At 43.3% G+C, this 20,300-nt stretch overlaps 1 protein-coding gene and 1 pseudogene across 2 annotated transcripts; one reads left to right on the forward strand and one right to left on the reverse strand.

Moving 5' to 3' along the window:
- The window catches only part of LOC123024160, a 31,696-nt pseudogene extending 15,745 nt beyond the window's left edge, over positions 1-15,951 (reverse strand).
- On the forward strand, positions 15,202-20,055 carry GADD45A (growth arrest and DNA damage inducible alpha). 2 transcript variants are annotated; one of them, XM_044440511.1, is made up of 4 exons: positions 15,202-16,423; positions 16,766-17,164; positions 17,838-18,057; positions 19,327-20,055. In XM_044440511.1, exons 2-4 carry the CDS (start codon positions 17,064-17,066, stop codon positions 19,438-19,440), a joined length of 435 nt encoding a protein of 144 aa, XP_044296446.1. In that variant the 5' UTR covers positions 15,202-16,423; positions 16,766-17,063; the 3' UTR covers positions 19,441-20,055. The 2 variants fall into 2 exon arrangements, with proteins under 2 accessions (XP_044296446.1, XP_044296436.1); XM_044440501.1 differs by having other exon boundaries at positions 17,063-17,164.
- Positions 20,056-20,300: the final 245 nt, after the last annotated feature.

A 20,300-nucleotide genomic window follows, 5' to 3' on the forward strand; every position in this document is an offset into this window, starting at 1 on the left:
TGCTGGAGTTAAGCAGAGATCTAACAAATTACACAAGCCTAATTTGGATGGTCTTCAAACAATGCCTCCACCTGTTTTTCCAGTGCATTACCATCTGCCACTTTCTTTCTACCTGCTTGCAACAGCAGCTTCCCCATGCAGTACAGTTTTAAGTCATGTCATGCCAGATCTCGTCAACCGTGGTTTAGTCCAAGCTAACGTAGCAAGTTCGATAATTGAAGTAGGACACTCAGTTATTCACATACTGAGTTTAGCCACGAGAAATGCAACACTTTTATTAGAGATAATGGCTTCTTGCCCAGCGTCCATCAAGGTAAGAAATATAGTATGATGTTGCAAAAGCTAAATCTACTCATAACAGAATTTGCATCATAGATTTAAGGAAGCTTATGCATATGAACTGTACAAAGGAACTGTAGATTGTATAAGATTACATTGAATGTCACAAGGCATTCTTTTGGCAAAATGTAAGTAGAATATGCCATTGGATGTAGTCAGTTGCAGTTTAGTGGTTTTCTCAGTTTTTACACTGATGATTTCTTTTATTTATTTACAATATTTCTATACTATTCCATATCCAAACTGATTCTAGAGCAGCAAATAGTATGCAGTTAAAACGAATAAGAAGAATATATGAAAAATATTTAGAAACAAAGTAACATTAAGATTTTATTTATTTTTTTATTTATTAAAACATTTTTATGCCGCCCCATTCGCCGAAGCCTCGGGGCGGCTTACAACAAAAAATTTAAAATAACATTTTAAAATATATACAATAAAATACAAATATACACTATAAAACAAGCCGCCCTGGCCAAATAAAATTCAATAATATTAACATTTAAAATACTGCTTAAATAAAAAGGTCTTCGCCTGGCGCCGAAAAACAAATAACGACGGCGCCAGGCGGACCTCTCTGGGGAGCGCATTCCATAACTTAGGCGCCACCGCTGAGAAAGCCCTCCTCCGAGTAACCACCCTCCTAACTTCTTCCATGGAGGGCTCCCGGAGAAGGGCCTCTCCCGCCGATCTCAGGGGGCGGCTGGGCATATAAGGATGTAAGCGCTCCTTCAGGTAACCAGGACCCAAGCCGTTTAGGGCTTTATAGGTCATAACCAACACCTTGAATTGGGCCCGGACTTCAATGGGAAGCCAGTGAAGCTGACGGAGAACTGGAGTCATGTGAACATAACGTCCAGTCCCCATCAGCAGCCTGGCAGCTCTATTTTGGACCAATTGAAGTATCCGGACCGTCTTCAAGGGTAGCCCCACGTAGAGCGCGTTGCAGAAGTCCAAACGGGAAGTCACCAACGCATGTGTCACTGTCGCAAGGCAGTCATTCTCCAGATAGGGGCGCAGCTGATGAATTAGCCGAAGCTGGAGGAAAGCACTCCTCGCCACTGCTGTTACCTGAGCTTCCAGTGAAAGCTCTGGGTCGAGGAGCACTCCCAAGCTGCGGACCTTGTCCCTAAGAGGGAGTGCAACCCCATTCAGGACAAGGTTCAATTCACCCTCTCCGAAGCCCGATCCACCAACCAACAGGACCTCCGTCTTGTCTGGATTGAGCTTCAGTTTATTGGCCCTCATCCAGCCCATTACCTCGGCCAGGCACCGGTTCAGCACAGCCACTGCCTCACCTGGATTGGTGGAAAACGAGAGGTAGAGCTGGGTATCATCAGCGTACTGATGGTTCCGCAGCCCACACCTCCTGATGACCTCTCCCAGCGGTTTCATGTATATGTTGAACAGCAAAGGGGACAAAATGGACCCCTGCGGTACTCCATGGCATAGCTGCCATGGCGCAGAGCCATAGTCCCCCAGCACCACCTTCTGGAACCGGCCATTGAGATAGGAGCGGAACCACTGCAAAGCAGTGCCTCCAACCCAAACTGTGGCCTAGTGACTAAGACTGTAAGGCTGAAACTCTAGAGATCTGGTCCCATGTGGCCATGAAACTCACTGGGTGACTTTGGGTCTGCCATAGACTCTCAGCCTAACCTAACTCACAGGGCTGTTACTGTGAGGATAAAATGGAGAGAAAGTGAACCTGATAAGCCACATTAGTTTCCTTGCGGGAGGAAAAAAGGCAGGATATAAATGCAATGTAGGCATAATACAAAGGCAAGCAAATGTGGTGATCAGTCCTTTCATGCACAATCCTATGCATGTTAAGGCAGGCTGGCTGGGGAATACTGGGATTTATAGGGCTTTCTCCTGTCTGAGCATGCATGGAATTGGACCCTTCAAGAATGCCACAATCTGCTTATATCAGTGAAGTGGAAAGCAGATAAGCTCTTTTATTTCTACATTTTTAGTGATCTCTCACACATATTACGAGATAAATAATCTCACTTCCATTTCATCATCAAACTTCATCCCTAATATTCCTGGTTCTGTTAGTAAGGACTCTCCCCCTGAGTTTTTATTGTTGTAATAAATTTATTGCTTTTAATGATGCAAATTAGTAGTTCGTATTTGAAAACCCACTTTTTGTGGTTGCTAAATATCCTTTAAACCTTTAGAAATTGAGGTGATATGTATCCACATATGCTAACAAGTGTTCACAGTTTAAATGGAGGACATCATGTAGACAAATGCAATGCTATGTTGGTAAATGGCATGCTAATATGACAGAAAGCAGCTAATCAACTGGGATAAGTAAAATGGTGAAAATATACAATATTCATACAGCCATATCTCTACAGACAAAAACATACAGGCAACATACAATTCACTCTGGGTTTTAGCCTGAAATTAAAATAAGCTATCCATGGTACTGAACTTTTCCCCAAGCCCAGCATAGTTCATCACCAAGGACAATTCCTTAAAAGTTCAGAATGCAACTTGGAGTGGATACATCACCCCACTAACACTGGAACCACTAGCCTCCATTGTCATCATGCCATTCAGTGCTATGCTATGCTATGCTAGTCACAAAGTTGCATCTGACCCATCACAACATAGATACATAGAAACAGAGTGAGTCAGAAGGGGCCTCCCGGGCCATCTAGTCTGATCTCTGGCTTCAGTCAGCTCCGCTCACGATATGCCCACCATATGCATGTCTAGCCTATCCTTGAACACCCTCACTGATGGGGCCTCAACCACCTCCCATGGAAGCCCATTCCATACCCTCAGGGTCCTAACTGTCAGGAAGTACTTCCTGGCATCTAAATTGAACCTTCGTTCCCTGAGCTTTGCTCTGTTGGAGCACGTTCTGCCCTCCTCTGCAGGGGAGAACAGGTCTCTACCCACCTCTGTGTGACAGCCCCTCACATACCTGTATGTTGCCAACAGATCCCCTCTGAGTCTCCTCTTCTCCAGGCCGAAGAGACCCAGTTCCCTCAGCCTCGCCTCATATGGCTTCCCCTGAAAACCGGCCACCAACCTTGTGGCCCTACACTGCACTGACTCTAACCTGGCTATATCCTTCCTGTAATGAGGGGCCCAAAACTGAGCACAATACTCCAGTTGCAGGCGCACCAGAGTCATATAGAGTGGTACTAATACCTCTCTCAATCTAGAAGCCACACTTCTGGCTATGCAACCAAGGGTGGTGTTTGCCCTCTTAATCACCGCATCACACTGCTGACTCACGTTTAGCCTGCAGTCAACCAGCACCCGGAGTTCCCTTTCACAAGTGCTGCTCTCCAGCCACTTGTCCCCTAACCTGTACTTATGACACCCATTCCTATGCCCCAAGTGCAAGACCTTGCACTTATCCACATTGAACGCCATCCTGTTGTCTCCTGCCCACTCTCATAGTCTGTCCAGATCCTTTTAGATCTTACATTCCAGGTTCCTATGCTGTAATATTCTTTGCAGCATCAGACTTTCCTTTCATCACCAGATACATCCACAACTGAGTTTCCTTTCAGCTTTGACCCAGTCGCTTCATTCTTTCTGGTGTTACTAGTACTCGTCCTCTGCTCTTCCCCAGTAGCACATTGGACACCTTCCAACCTGAGGGGCTAATCTTCTGGTGTCATGTCTCTTTGCCTGTTGATACTGTCCATGGGGTTTTCATGACAAGGATACTGGAGTGGGTTGCCATTTCCTTCTCCAGTGGATCGCCTTTTGTCAAAGCTCTCTGCTATGATCTGTCCGTCTTGGGTGCCCCTGCAGGGCATAGCTCATAGCTTCATTGCACTACACAAGCCTCTTCGCCACAGCAAGGCAGTGATCCATGAAGGGGCATTCAGTACTAGAAGCAACAAATGCATTTTGACCAAGGACTTCTTCAGTGATTTAAAAGGGTACGAGTATTTAAAAGAGTATATAAAAAGATACACACACAATCTAGCCAAGCTTCTCACTTGTATTCACAATGTAAAATACTACAGTGTCTATATGCGCAGTTGTGTGTGTGTTTGATAAAACACATCAATATAGTTCATGTAAAACTCCTTACCAATAACCTCCAAACACTCAGGCTCATACTCAGAGACTTGGCCAAACTGGCAATAAGAGAAATACATGCATGAGTATATGTATAGGTCCAGTCCAACATACCTTGCCTCCTCAGGACAGTGCCACTGCCGCTGCTGCCAGCTGTCCACTCATTTGCTTGGCCGACCCACTTGCTTGGCCAGCAAGCTGGCCATCCACTCCTTCACTTGCTTAGCTGGCTGCTCCTGCATGCCTACCTGCCCACTCGCCCCAAGTTTTTGCCTCCACTGCCATGAAATTTAGGCTGACCTACCATGGGGGCCCCATCATTGGGACACAAGGTGGAATTACCTGGGCCAGTGGCCAGCTGGTCAAACAAAGAAGGAGCGCCTGACCAAGCAGGTATGGTGGGGGGGGGGGGGCGCAGCAACAGCCACCAGTGTTTAGAAGAGGTACACCCAGCAGGATGCACTAGGCAAATGCCACAGCAGGATAGCGGCTGGTGGTCCTCTTCAGAGCACCTGCTACCAGAGGCTGGGAGGCAGTGGCAGGCTTTCCTGGCTGCAGCAAGTTGGGAGAGTGGCACTCCACCTGCTTCACCACCTGATGCAGGTATATTAACCTACACAGTGGTAGGACTGGCCCTGAATAAATGATGTCAAACTGAAAGGAACCTTATGTATAAAATATGCCTAGAAAAGGCATGACATTGTAATAGTCCTAAAACCAAATTCACAAAGAGAAGTTTAGCTCTTTGAAACAAACTAAAAACGAACACATTTCCTCTCCATAAAAGCTTGCATATTTACATATTCCAAACTGTTACACTTTCATATTATTATTTTTATTCCTTATATTTCTGCACCACCCAACAGCCAAAGTTTCCCACATGGTTCACAACTAAGATGCTAATGAAATCACTCAGGAGGCTTCCCTTCCAAAATATTCAAGCTGTTAATAAACCCAGAAAAAAATGGATCCCTCTTTGTATGCTTGTCTCATTTTTGGCAGAAGAGTGCAAAGGCCTCTAGGACTCTGGAGGCCAACAAATTGCCCATCACTGCTTTTTCTTGTTCTGTTGTTGACTGACCTGTTGTAATAAAAGAATCTGTTTGTAGAGCTGACATTTTGACCTCTTTGGCTGCCACTGGATTGCCTCTGATCTGCACAAGCCATTAAGTTGAATTACCCCCACATCCATGTTCTGTGGCTTCCTATACATTTGTTGATCTTTTCTCTGCAAATCTCAGGTAAGTAGAAAATCCAGGCGGTGTATTGGGCCCTTGATCATGGCTGGATTCTACCTGAGTAAATCAAACAGCTTTCTTGGTTCAGCTCCTGTGACAGAGGTACTGAGATAAATACTTGAGGAATCACTGGACTCTTTAAATTGAACCTGAATGTCAAAGTCTAATGAGCATCTTGTGTACAATTAAAGCATTCAGTCTTAGAATTAAAGTCATAAACTTTCAGATAGCTCTTGGAAGGCTCATATTGCTCAAACAGCCCCAGAGCCTTTGGGAGAAACAAACAATATTTGCTGCTTTGTAGGATGGTTTGTATCTGAAATGTAGTTCGCTGATAAATAGCTGTGAATAAATGGTGGTATGCTAATTTCCCCCTCAGATCTTCTACATTTCTATTTTTACATAATTTTATTGGAATGTGAAATATTACTTTTCAAACATGCTCTCTGACGTGTTTTAAAACTCAGCAAATTGGGACCTGTAATAAAAAGTTGCAGTGTGTCGTCTCTCATAACAGGAGTGACCTTTTTCAAGGCTCCATCCATTCCTTACAAATAGAGGATTCTACATTCCTTCCACCCTGGCTGCTTAGCCCTTTCCACACCCCAATCACAAGACCCCTTGGCTACTGAGCATGTTCAGTCTGAGCTGATTCTTTTTTGGTTCCCACCCCTGGCCCTGGCCCCTTTAGGACTGTTGTTGTTGCTGTTAAAAACATGGTACTTCTGCAGTCCTTGAGGTTCCCATGAACATGTTTTTTCTTAATGGCCCCATTATGGCTCCATTTCTGTTGGGACTCACCACCTGAGTATGCACTTAAAGTGAGTGAAAACAAACTCTCCCTTGTAAAACATAAACAGCAAAAGCTGGTACCTTCTGTCAGTAGAAGTTAAAAAAAATTGAGGCAACCATCCTATTTACCAAGTACAGCACATCACGCTACAGACAACCAGCCCAAGTGAATATGAACCACAACAATGCAGTAACTACATTGTAAATACAACCCATTTGAAAGCCAGTGTGGTCCAGTGGCTCATGTGTCAGCATTAGAATGGGTATCCTCAGGTTCAAATCCTTGCCCAATTATGAATCTTAGAACTTGGGCCAGTCTAAAGTACCTCAAAAAGTTGTGGAGATAGCTGTGATGAGATACTGCCCTGAGCAGTCTGGAGGAAGAGTGGGATAAACATGTACAGAAAATGTGAGTAGTGTGGGTTAGCTTGACCTGTGTTACTGTTTTTGTGTAAACAGCTGTGTGAGCTGCAAGTGCAAAATGCTATCCCACTTTCAGGAGAGGAGATGGGAGGCTGTCCTGTGATCATTCTGAGCCAACTGCAGTCTGAAGGAAAGTTTCATTGTCCATTTTCTTTCCTAGGGTTCTGCCAAACAGGCTTTTTGGGTGCTATTCCCATATCTCATTCACAGAATTTTAGTGGTAGGTGGGTATCTAGATGTCCTCATCCTCCTGTAGCAGCAGCAGCAGCAGCAGCAGCAGCAGCAGCAGCAGCAGCAGCAGCTTTCTTGTGTTTTCCATGGTATCATAGGAAACTCTTTTAAGTGTGAAAATATGACACTGCTGCATGCTGTGTTCTGACCAGAAGCACCTTTATAGTGCAACCCTATGCATGTTTACTCATAGAACTAAGCTCCCCTGAGTTCAGCTGGGCTTTCTCTCAGGTATGTCAGCACAGGATTTCAGCCTGGAATCCCTTCCATTAATTAGACATAGATCATGAAGAGGCTTTACATTTCTAAAAGCACAAACAAAATACTATGGAATCTAATGGGACAATCTACCATCATAAACAAGGTGCATGCATAACAGGGGTGTTTACTTGACTAGACCAAAGGGCTAAACGTAACCCTGGAGGCCATGCTCCAGGCCCACCCTTCATTAATTGGGACTTCTGGAAGAAAGAGCCAATGATTTCTTGGCTGGGAAATGTTGGCTCCTAGGTCTATTTTTTCTGTCTAGATTTGCATGGGATTGGGTCATTGATCTCTTTGTCGTCAGGTTTTTCATAAGTGCATGCTGATATAGAGGCTTCACTGTTGCTTTGGAAAAGCAGGGACCCCAGTTCAATCCCAGTGCACATCAAATTCTTGACATCACATGCATCTCCTCCAAACAGCTGCAATCACTCTTGCCTTTTCGGTATTCCTTTCATTCTATTCTGCAGCAATCCATATTTATCCCAGCTGAAGGATCCCCATTGCCAGATGCTCAGGTAATTTCAAGTAGCAGCAACTTCACTGATTGTATGATGGCTACTTACACATTTAAGCAATTATATTTCATCTCCAGCATACTTGCAATGGATATTATTCTGCAATGTTAAATCAGAAAGAGCTACTTTGGGCCTATCAGTCAATGCTATTTTGCAGCTTGCCAAAGGGAATGGTTTTTTGACTTCTGATTCTGGTTTCTACCACACCTTGATGGTCAAGGGCTTTTATAGAGGGAGGACACAGGGAAGAACACTGTAACAGTGTTATCCTCAGGGACAAAGAGGCAGCATATGGGAATATAAGCATGTGTTCCTCTGGATATCTAATGCTACCTTCCTCATCCTGTCCCACCTTGAGGCATTGGCTACAACTCCCATTATTAACCATGCTGGCTGGGAATGATAGGAGTTTGGAGGGTACAAGGCTGGGAATTGTGGCCTAATGTGTGTCAGAAAGAAAATAAGCAGGACATGAATCATCCACTGTCTAATTTAGAAATCCCAATTGCCAGTTTTAACAAACATGAGAAACACAGGCATGCAGTAAGCCCCGAGTATCTCTCATGGTGCCCATAGGACATCTGCATCAAACTCATCCAGTTTAACTATTCCCAGTCAGTACTAAAATGACCTTCTCTGCTCTGTTCTATTTTATACTTTAGCAAGCCTGTTCAGAGTGACTTTTGGCCAGTTAAAGACTCTCAGCCTAACCTACTTTACCAGGTTGCTGTTGTGAGGATAAAATGGAAAGCAGGAAAAAAAAGTAAACTGCCTGGGGTTCCTTTTGAAAAGGAAGAAAGATGCCATGCAAATGCAGCAGCAGCAGCGGCAGCAGCACTATATCTTAGCATAATGGCTCAAGTAACTTATTTAAGAGAACAGTTCATTTATAGTTGGACACAGACATAAGAGTATGTGAGTGGGGAGGGGGACTTCTGATAGGACACGTGTTCTTTTCAATCAACCCTCTTCTCTTTCCTTGGTCAAATTCAAGAACAAAAATTACAAGTTTCTGGAAGTTAACAGAACATCAAAAATACACGGAATGAGTTAGTGCCTGTCATTTAATGGGCTAATTTCCCATTTCTTACAACTTTTAAAAAGTGATTGTGCTTAAAAACAAAACAAAATAAAAAACCTCAGGTGATTAACAAACATTTGAACCAAGGCATGTATTTGTGGCATTTAGAAAAACAAGGGTGGACATCTGAAGCAGAAGCAGCAAGACTGATGAATGAACCAGTATTGTCATTGCAGGTATCAGCCCTAACATTTATCACTTTTATCATTTACACTGCAGAGATGGAAGGAAATTTGCCTCATCCCCTGGGGAAAAAAAATCTGCTGTGTTCATGTTCCATCTTTATCTTAGCCATTTACTGACAAAGGAAATGTTGATTCATACTAGTGAGTTTATAGAGAACTCTGTACCTCCAAGTAATATGCAGCTACTTAAGCTGTCCACAAGGAATGTCAGTGTGTGCACACTGGGCAACCAGGCAAATGACCACAACTAAATCTTCAGGTAGATGCTGAGGACAGCCCAGAAATTGCATCATCCCTTTGGCTAAATTGTCACAGCAAGGTTTGTGTCAGATTTATAAATATGCGGACCTCTTTCTTCCCTTCCCCCTAATGCTACTGAACACAGGACTTAATGTTTCTCTCTTCACACACATTCCTGGAAATCTAAAAACTATTATGAAATTGGTTCATTAGAAGGTGGTGTTCTTCTCTCCAGCAGATAACAGGATACCCATTTTAGACCTAATCCCCTTTTCAGTGTGCATATCTGAACCTTGCTTCTTAAGGCAGCTCTTGTGACATTAATAGCTCCAGGGCTCAGCCCTTCCTGTTTCAACAGAGGTACGAAGTTTCTCATCGTATCTTCTGCCTGGGCCTTTACGTCAATCATTTACCAAAATAAGGAGTGAGCAATACAGGATGTGATTGTGCGTCCCAAACTGAGAATGCATTCAGTTAAGAATTGCAGAAACTTGGGACAGGCTGTCAGGTTACCTTACCATATTGAGAGTTAGGGAAATTCAGCAGAAGAGGGCTGTCTCCTTCCCAGCTTGTATTTTGCTAGGGCAAGAATATAATCCTTTGCGTTTTGCTTTCCTTGCCACAGTATTTCTGGGTTCTACAAAATGGATACCAATTTGACTACCACAAATATCCTGCTTCTTCTTATCGTACTTCTTAAAAAACAAAACGCACACACACAAACACACAAAATTAACTATAAGGCTGGGAAGCTGCAAAACAATGTGCTCCCTTCCCACCCAAGCTTTATTTAGGTTAAAAAGAGTGGAGTTTGCTCAGAGATCTCATCTTCTTTGCACTTAGGTTCTTCAGCAAAATACTTTTGTTTCAGCCTACCGTTCAGGTTTTTTTCCCCTAGGACAGGGGTCAGCAACCCACGGCTCCGGAGCCACATGTGGCTCTTTCATCCCTCTGCTGCAGCTCCGTTGCTCAAAATATGCATCACAACTGCCAGTGTGCGACACTTGCTGGCACGCGATTTATTGAGCTTTTCAATCTCTGGTAGGCCAACCATGGATAAATCCAAGAAAAGAAAAGTTTCAGAAGAAACCAGAATTTTTAATGGTACGTGGGCAGATTCATTTGGTTTCACTGCTGACGAGACTGGTTTACCAGTATGCTTAATATGTGGTGAGAAATTGGCAAATAACAAAAAGTCGAATGTTGCAAGACATTTCCAGAATAAATACACAGCCTTTGCTGGAAAATATCTGGATGGAGATGAGAGGAAAAAAAAGCCATTTTGGAACTGATGTGGAAGGTTGATCTGAGCAAAAATCATTTCAAGAAGTGGATCAAGTCTGCAAATTCAACTACATATGCTAGTTTTGTGGTTGCTCAGGAAATAGTCAGGCACGGGAAGTCATTTACAGATTGATATTATATAAAAGAATCATTCATCAATTTCATAAATGCAACACACTATAGGGGACTGCAGGTGGCGCAGTGGTTTAAACTGCTGTGTTGCTGTGCTGGTTGATCGAAAGGTCACTGGTTCGAATCTGCATAACGGGGTGAGTTCCCGTTGCTCCGCCCCAGCTCCTGCCAACCTTGCAGTTCAAAAGCATGCAAATGCAAGTAGATAAAAAGATACCACTTCGGTGGGCAGGTAAACAGCGTTCCGTGCACTTCGGTGTTTAGTCATGCCGGCCATATGACCATGGAGACTGACTGCGGACAAATGCTGGCTCCCTCGGCTACGAAACGGAGATGAGCACCGCCCCCTAGAGTCAGGCATGACTGGACTTAATGTCAAGGGGAAACCTTTACCTTTTATAGGTTTTTTATACGTACATAGCATAAAGGTAAAAAAACGATATATGCAGTGTTATCTTCATTTTAGATGTCAAAAGGATTTTGTGGCTCCCAGTGTTTTCTTTTCTGTGGGAAACGGGTCCAAATGGCTCGTTCAGTGTTTAAGGTTGCCAACCCCTGCCCTGGGAAATGAATGCTTTTGTGACTAACCAAGCTCTCTATGATAGCATTTTACAAATCAGCAAGACCCCACCCCACCTCCTGGCTACTATTTTTGAGCACAATCAAAAACATGTGAAAATCAAAACTGACCCAAACAAGTGGGCATGGCTCTGCAGCGAGTTCTTGTGACATTCATTGTGTATGCATCGTCTGCACATGTAAAAAATAATAGAATTATCCATGTGCATTTATCTGTCTATCTACACCTGCAAAGATTCCAGCTAAATTCAGAAACAGCAGCAAGGTTAGAAGGGGGTGTTTGGTGCTGACATTGTTTCTGTTTAAGGGAAAGTCTTGGAGCTTTGACCTTGTGATTGCTGGCTCTTCTAAAGCATTGATTGTATCATATAGCAGGGTGCAGCTCTTCTCCACAAACAAATCTGCCTGAGTCTTGATGAAAAAGCACCTTCCACACCCCACTGATCCTCTAGCAGACCCATTAGCAAGCAGTAGCTGCTCTCCCAGCACATTATGTAGTGAGTTGGCATATGTTTAGTCTGCCACTGGATTTACTCATGGGTAGGAGTAATATGCCCTTTGCTAGCACATCTATTTAAATTTTGCTTTCTGTGATGCGTTGAGGAAAAATACTTTTCTATGACTAGAAAAAAGAGCAACCTAGAGAAAGTCCTAACTGGAAATTCTGTCAGCTGAAATTTCAGGCAGCTCCTCCACTCTTGGCAGAAGAACTTCCACGTCTAATGGTGCATTGCCTGGGCATTTTGGTCATCCAGCTTTAGCAATTAAATGCTGGTGAGAAAAATCCAAGTGATGGGTGATGATTAATATTTTCTCCTTCTCCCCTACTAGATGAATGGGGGTGTATAGACATCTTAAGCGGAATAGCAATCTGCTGGAGTGCTAATGCTGTGAACCCTTATCTCATATTCTGCCTGTAAATTCACGTGAATGAACTGTACACCACAGAAACACCGTAAGTTTCCAGTGACCACTTTCTAAGAAAACTGATCTCTGGAAGCCCTGCAATGTCTAACTACTCCGACATGGGGTGCAACACATAACAGTATTCACCAGCTCCCTTCTTCTACACTTCTCAAACTTGCCCTAAATACACACATGGTGTGCGTGTGTCCATTCTTTATTGATATCAGGGTAACCAGAACATTACCCTGCCAATGCAATTAAGGATCTGGAAAACAAAAATGAGATGCCAGATGGAGTCCAGACAGGAAGCAGATGGATGTGGTTAGAACTAATTTTCCTAAGTACTGAGTAACATGGAATGCATTAGTGGATCATGGGAACCTTGAAACAGTTGGTGAAAAGGTAGTATAAAGTAATAACAACACAACAACAACAATATCCCAGTCCATGAAAAAAAACCTGAAATTTAATTTTTGTTTCTGTTGTAATCTAGTAAGAAGGAGGAGACTAGATTGGTTTGTTTGAGCTCTTAACTGTTTATAATATCCATGGGAGAACATGGCTGGCTGGAACCCTGAGCAGGAGCATTCTGGGTAGAGGGTGAGGTTACACTGCAACATTTTGTTGCAGGTATCATTGGTAATGCTAATAATACTGCCTTCTATAGAGCAATTCTACACATGACTTTCACAAATAATTCCCACTGTGTTCACAGAGTTATTCCCAGGTAAATAGAAATAGGACTGCGGCATTTCTCTCATTGTGGCATTTCCAAATAGGATAAATGTAAACCATTGTTGTTTTTTTCACATAATTAACACAGGCAGAAAACTCAAATTTGGTTCAACGTTGTAGAACCTAAATCTATTGCTGACCTCATTAGTAAAATATATTAGGGAATCATGAGATTAGAGACAATAAACAAACGAATAAGTAAAATATTAAGACTAAATTCTGACAGGAAAATGAATCTCAGAATTGACTGGGAAACACTGAATAAGTTGTAGAGCCAGCAAATAGTACCATGCTTGACTCACATTGCAGAATAACTAGTACATGAAAGGACTATTTTGAAATAGGCCTTATCTGAAAATCTGAAGAAATTAGATGTGTAATATTTCAGTGCTACCCACAATGCTTGTTTCTGACACCTAAAGACCTAGTTCATACAATCAAACGCCACAGCTGTGGTTCATACTTAGATCTGAGTATTCAATGGGTGGCCTCAACTTGTATCATGCACACCTGGGGGTGTCTGGAGGTGGCTTTGCATGTGTGTTAAACAACTCATACACAACCCAACAACAGACTGGGGGTTATGTGAGGGCTGTTTAACCCTCACACAATCCCTGCTGCCTGCATTTGCATGACATAACAAACATCAGCTGAGAGCTAAGTATTCAAAATGGCTGCCCGCATGTGCCACAGTCTGCAATGACTTAAACAAAACATACTGGGCAGTTTGATTATGAAAACTGGCCTATACAAAATGATAACTATATTAATTAGTAATGGAAGAAGTTGCTGAAGTTCATGACTGCTTTGTCCTGTTCTTTTTCACAAGCCTGGTCCATCTCTCAGTAGTGACTGATTACTTCTAGTATTGAATAACACATACCTTAACACAGAGTAAATGCCAATAAAACAATTGGCTGGCATTACTGGCGTATGCAGGCTTTTCATTCTGCTTCAGAGACCAGTCAGTCTGCATTTCATTCCATGTCAACTGTACAAACACTTGATGGGCATGACCAGGTGTTTGCTTTTGCCCGATCAGACTCCCCTGCATGCTAGCTGGTAACCACTATCCCTGCTTGCCCCGTACAGCATGCTTTTAGGACAGGGATGAAAAGCCTGTGGCCCTCCAATTGCTGTGGCATTTCAACTTCCATTATCCCTAACTGTTGGCTATAGTGGCTGGGACTGATGGGAGTCAGAATCCAATAACCATCTGGAGGTCACAGACATACCCACTCCTGATTTATAGTTGGTAATTCACATATGCATGCATATAAGTTAATGACTACACAATATCTGGCAGCTGAGAGTTTGAAATGGGACCTTTGAAATACATCTTCTGAGGTGATGTATGCAGCGTTTCACCTTAGATGGCATGCACCTCACACATGCAAGTCATGCATTTGTAAACCTAGCCTCAGATGACCTGAGAGGACTGCTGAAGCAAAAAAATAAAAAGTCCCTCTCTGCATGTTCCAGAGCTCTTGTCTTTTCACTTGCTTTAGCCTTAAATGTACCTTGATTCAGACTTGTTTATGTAAATAAATTCATGTCTGAAGTGAGAATGGCAGTTGTTATTCTCTTGGGGGAAAATATTGCTGGAAGAATCCTTCAGAAACAATTAAAAATTAGCAGGTTTGTAGTAATAGTTGGTTGATTTACCCAGGTTCCAACAAAGACAAGAGGTTTGTGGAAGACTGAAGGCTAGTAACTTTCAAGTAAGCCAACATTTAAGCAAGAACACATTAGTCAAAAGCAGTGTGTACTGTTTGTCAAGCCCTAGTTCAAACACTCACTCATCTATGAAGCTCACTGGATGACCTTGGGCCAATTGTTTACTTCTTGCCTGACCTACATCACAGGGTTGTTGTGAGGATAAATTTGGGGATGAGGGAACTAGGTGCACTACGATGAGCTCCTTGGAAGAAGGATGAAATTAAAAGGGAGTAAGTTAAAAAAAACTAGTGTAGAAAGGCTATTCTTTTGACACTGCAAGTCTTTTCTTACATGGACTGACAACTCAGGAGCAGATGTTCCTGAGACATACACACCAAGAAAACTGCAATGAAGGCAAGATTTTTCCAAAATCACTATCTGAAGTAAATTCTCAGTTAAAATTCAGATCAAGCCGCATGTATGACTCTGGAAGTCTCCCAGCAGACACCCTCCAAATGTGCCCAATGCCCTCTATGATGGGTGGCTGGGGACATTGGGAATTGTAGTGCAGCACATCTGGAGGATATCAGGTTGGAGGAGGTTGACTTAAGCTTGCAGGTCTTTGCAGTTCAGAAACAGTGCCTGAAACTTAAAATACTGCTGACACAACTAATTAAAAACTCCAAGAAAATTCTGTTATGTGCATCTGTCCAGTAAAATAGCTCAATTGTAAAATTTAAACTAACAAGGAGAACAAGGAACCCTAGAAAGCAAGCAAGCAAGCAAGCAGCATCAAGAAGGGGAAGTAAAAAGTAGTGCACTGCATCTCAGGCCTACAGAAGCATCAGTCAAAATTTACTACAGAGCCTCAGCTCCCTTTTGGCTTTTATAACCTGCTTACTCACAACTCTGTTGTAATGGGTGGTCTGTAAAGCATTAGGCCTGTAAACAGAAGCTTATGGACAATCTTTCCTACCCACTCCCCGGCACAGCCCAGCCCAGCCCAGCCCAAGGTTACCCCATTTCTCAAAACAAAGCAGGGAAAAATGTGTACGAACAAGAAAAACAGATGAAACAGGGAAGAGGGAGAGAGAGAAACCCAGCCACAGCCAGGGTTCGGGCTCTCGCTGTCCCTCCCACAGCAAACTCCTCCCCTACAAACTCAGCCGTCTTCCAATCAGCACCTGCGAAGGCAGCGAAAGTTACCGATCCGGCTCCCCCAAGCCTTCACTCCCTTTCTGTCCAAGAGACGCCCGGGGCAAGGCGGAGGTCAGGTGGAGCGCCATGGCTTATTTGCATGACCCAATCGGAAGGCCGCATGCAAACGAGCCGTGAGACGGTTGGCTGGGGGTTGGCAGGATAACTCCTGCCCCAGGAGTCCTTTGTCCCCTTCGAGTGTGCTTGGTGCTACTGTAGGAGCGGCTGTTGCGGGTCGCGCAGAGGCGTGTACAGGCGGCTGCGGGCATCGTGGGTGGGGGCAAGAGAAGGAAGGAAGAAGGCAACTGGGAGTGAAGTGCAACAGCAGCGACGCCTGTTTTCGAGTCAGTGTCGGAGGATTGATCGACAGAGGGACACGCACCGCGGTCAGCCGGAGCGGCGCTTAACACCCAGTTAGTCAGGAAGGAGAAGCAGCCAGGAGGAGGAATAGGGCCGGGGGCCCGACTCCAGCTGCCTCGTTCTCCCGTCCCGCTTTGCAGGGACTTGCCGCCGCAACATGACTCTGGAAGAGCTCGCTGGGGAGCATCAGACATTTGGAAGGTACAAAGCACCACGACAGCTGCTCGGCCGCCCGCGATCCGGGCGGGGGCGGGGGCGGCGGCGGGGTGGGCGCGTCCGCTGCAGATTGTCAAGTTTTCGAAGTCCGCTGCGGGAGGAAGGCGGCGGGGGGGGGGCGGTCAGGCTCGCACGCCTCGCCAGCTAAGCAGTCGCCGCCGCGGCCGCCACCTCGCAGCTGGGAGGGGGAGGGAACCTTTGCTGCAAAAATGCCTGAAGGGGATCCGGGAGAGGCGGTGCGGGAGAAGTGAGATCTGCGTGTGCGTGAGGCAGAAAATCTAGGAGGCAAGTGTGTGTGAGTGGGTTGTGGCTTTTTTTTCCTGACAGGACAAAAACAACCCAGTACACGCAGACATCCAGACAACCAGAGTGTAGAAACGACTGTTCTGAAGCCACATCTCGCTCCCGTTTCTTTAGGAGTCGATCACTTCGAGTTAAAGGGAGTTTTCCGCTCAGTTCTTTCCTCAGTTTTGCAGGCTAGGAGGGCGCTAGGAGGAAATATGGATTAGGGATCTGCTTAAGATGGGTTCCTAGCTTGTTTTCTTTTATACTTTTGTAAAGTTTTCACTGTAGCTTGAGTTAGTTTCTCCTTTCTCTCTCGTTTGGTGGTGGGGCTTCCATCAGCATGGAGAAAGTAGGCGATGCCTTGGAGGAAGTCCTAAACAAAGCCCTGACTCAGAGAAGCATCACCATTGGGGTGTATGAGGCTGCCAAATTGCTCAATGTGTAAGTGAAATCTGACTTTCTGTACCTTATTTATGTAGGTTATTAACAGCAACTGCCATGACCTACTCCTACCATTATTAGGTTGCAGCACTTAAAGAGCTTTTGGGCTCATTTCCTCTCTGTTGTTTTATCTGAGGAAATACTAGGGCATAAAAGATCTGTCTCCTCAAGGTGTCATCTTGGGTCACATGGACGCTAAAAAATATCTGGGTGTTTGGTCATAGTCATGTAAATATTTGTTCGCGTTGTGTATGCCACATAGGCATAGTTGTTGTTGGGTTTTTTTTAATGGGCCATTTTTCAGAAGAACCCCCCCTTTACCCACAATGCAAGAGTTCTAAGCACTCAGTGACAGTTGACACAATGGGAACTGCTGATTAGCAGTTTTGAAAATGTGCCTTTCAGCATGGTGCTGAAATGTAATCAGGCTGTGTTTTAAAAATGCCCCCTTGCTCTCTGTGGACCTTCACTAGAGATGCTGAGCACTTAAAATTCAGTTCCCATTATCCAAGGCATAGGTGAAGGATCAAGCCCATAGTATTGTTTGTGAACAGTATGGGTTCATATGGGATAGTAGCATGCCCAGTTCCTGTTTTGCCTCAGTTCTGTCATTGTAAAATTCATCCTTGTTCCTTGGATTGTGACTTAAGTCTGCATTGTTTTTTCTCTGCAGGGATCCTGATAATGTGGTGCTCTGTCTGTTGGCAGCAGATGAAGAAGACAATCAGGATGTGGCTTTACAAATTCACTTCACCCTGATTCAGGCTTTCTGCTGTGAGAATGACATTAACATTCTTCGAGTGAGTAACCCCAGTCGGCTTGCAGAGCTGCTACTTCTAGGGGCAAGTGGAGGCGGAGAGCAGCCTGCAGACCTGCACTGTATACTTGTGACGGTAAGTGTTGTGCTCCATTAACAGATGGGACATAAATTCTATCTGGCCAGGGTGATCTTACTTGACCATAAGAGCAGCATTTCCGTGAAATGAACTTGAATGGCAAACTAAAAATCTCCCTTAAGTCTTTTGTCCCACTTCAGCATTTTAATTGCACTGTTAGGTGCTTGTTTTAGGTTTAAGATTGTTAGGTGCTATATTGTTGAGTGTCCTCGCACTTTGTACATCTGGTTGAGAGTCAGCTTTCCTTTAGTTAGTCTTTTCCTCTGCACAAATTGCATCATAGTTCCTACTTTCGGATTTTTAAAGCAAGACTTGTTCAAACATGCTCTATCCTGTTGACAACAGGAGACTAAAACCCCATGAGTCACCTTTCTACAGTAATTCCCTGCCTATGTTTGTCTTTCCTTATTGCTAATTGGTTCAGAGGTCAATTAGATTAGTTTAACTGTGACAAAAAGACTGGTCACAGTTACTCAATCTGTTTGTAGGACTGAATGTGATGTGTATAGAGTTGAATTGTTAGTGATAGTCCAGAGAATAGTCCATTTTCAAGAAAAGGTTTCCATTGTTAATGTTTTTGCTATAAAAACTTTTTTTTAAAGACAAGTTACTAGACTTGTAGATAGAAGGGGAATTCTGCTGGTGCAATTGCACTTGACAGGTACAAGTGCCTAGAACTGTGAGATTTATCTAAAAATTAATGAGCTGACACTGAAAACTTTTAGGTCTCTACATATATAACTAAACATTAAATTGCATATACACAGGCCATAAGTTACTTGACTGTTGATATTAAAAATTGCTTTCAGTATTGTGAACTCTAATATGCTTAATACCAAAGAACAGGAATCACATTTTCTTGAGTTATTAATCTTCATCAAAACTGATAATAGGTGAATTCTGAAAATATGCTAGATTATTTAAAGGATGTAATGTACAGACTAATTCTCTTCCCAAACAGTAAAAAGCAAGAACAACTTAACACATTTTGAACAGTAAATACTTCCAATTGCAGCTTTTTGTCTCTTCTATTAGTTGTGTAAAAATAAATCATTCCAAAATACCCTGTAACATGTGTTATAAAAACAAAATTATATGTAAGTGCCTTGATCTAAAGAAGCAGGGCACTTCTGTGCATGTCTATTTAGAAATATGCCAGTGGAGTTCAATTAGCCCTACTAGGTATGTGGCATTCATAGAAAGGCTTTTTGTTTACAGCATTTTCATTTATGCTGACAACATGCCTTTTCCTTCCCTTCCCTACAGAATCCACATGCTTCTCAGTGGAAGGATCCAGCCCTAAGTCAGCTGATCTGCTTTTGCCGGGAAAGCCGCTACATGGATCAGTGGGTCCCTGTGATTAACCTTCCTGAACGATGACATTACATGAATGAAGCTGAACTGTATAGAAAAATTGCACTGAAGTTTTAAAATACCTTAGTAGTTTGCTCAGGAAGTAATTTCCCAGCCTGGCACAAGGATAATAATTGATGTCAAGTGGGTAGGATGAAGCTGAACTACATATTGTGTGAAACTGAAGGACATTTGACTTCGCTGTTGGAAAATGATGGACCTGAAAGCAGAAGTTGCATTGAGCGAACAATAGGAAGTAATTGGAGGAAGTTGGAGCTCTGCAAGAAGGTGATGAAAGTAGGGTTATGGAGTTTCTTTCAGAACATACCAAATATACTTTGTTGGAGTTGTAAAAGAACAACTTCTTAGTTTCCGTTTTTAAATATTTCACACTTGTAAGAGCTAAGGAAAAAAAGTTTATCATTCTTAAAACTATTTTATTTTGTATCAACTAGCTGATCTCTGCAGTTTTTATTCTAAGAAATTTAAGTTATTTTATGATACTGATGAAAAAATATTTATACAAGGTATTTTCAAAAGCATCTTACTTGCACCACTTGTATTAAAATGTTTGAACTGCTGCTTTTTCCTAAATTGTTTGAAAATGGGACTGTGTTCACTCCAATAAAGATGTGGAAGTCAGTGTTTTTGCTTTTCTGGTTGAGACAACAAAAGGAATTGGTTGGTGTTGGTGATGCAGTTCCTCAGAAGTGGATAAATACACAAGAGAATTGTGCTACTCTAGGCCACAGCTGCTAGGACACCATAGCCAGTGTATGCACAAACATTTAAATATTTGTACAACACACCTGCAATTTCCTTACAACAACATAGGAAACTGCAAGTAAGGAGGTCACCAGAGATAGAAATACAGTGTTGCTGTTTGC

Source organism: Varanus komodoensis, unplaced genomic scaffold, assembly GCF_004798865.1.
Source record: "Varanus komodoensis strain SLA01 unplaced genomic scaffold, ASM479886v1 scaffold1, whole genome shotgun sequence".
Taxonomy (NCBI): domain Eukaryota; kingdom Metazoa; phylum Chordata; class Lepidosauria; order Squamata; family Varanidae; genus Varanus; species Varanus komodoensis.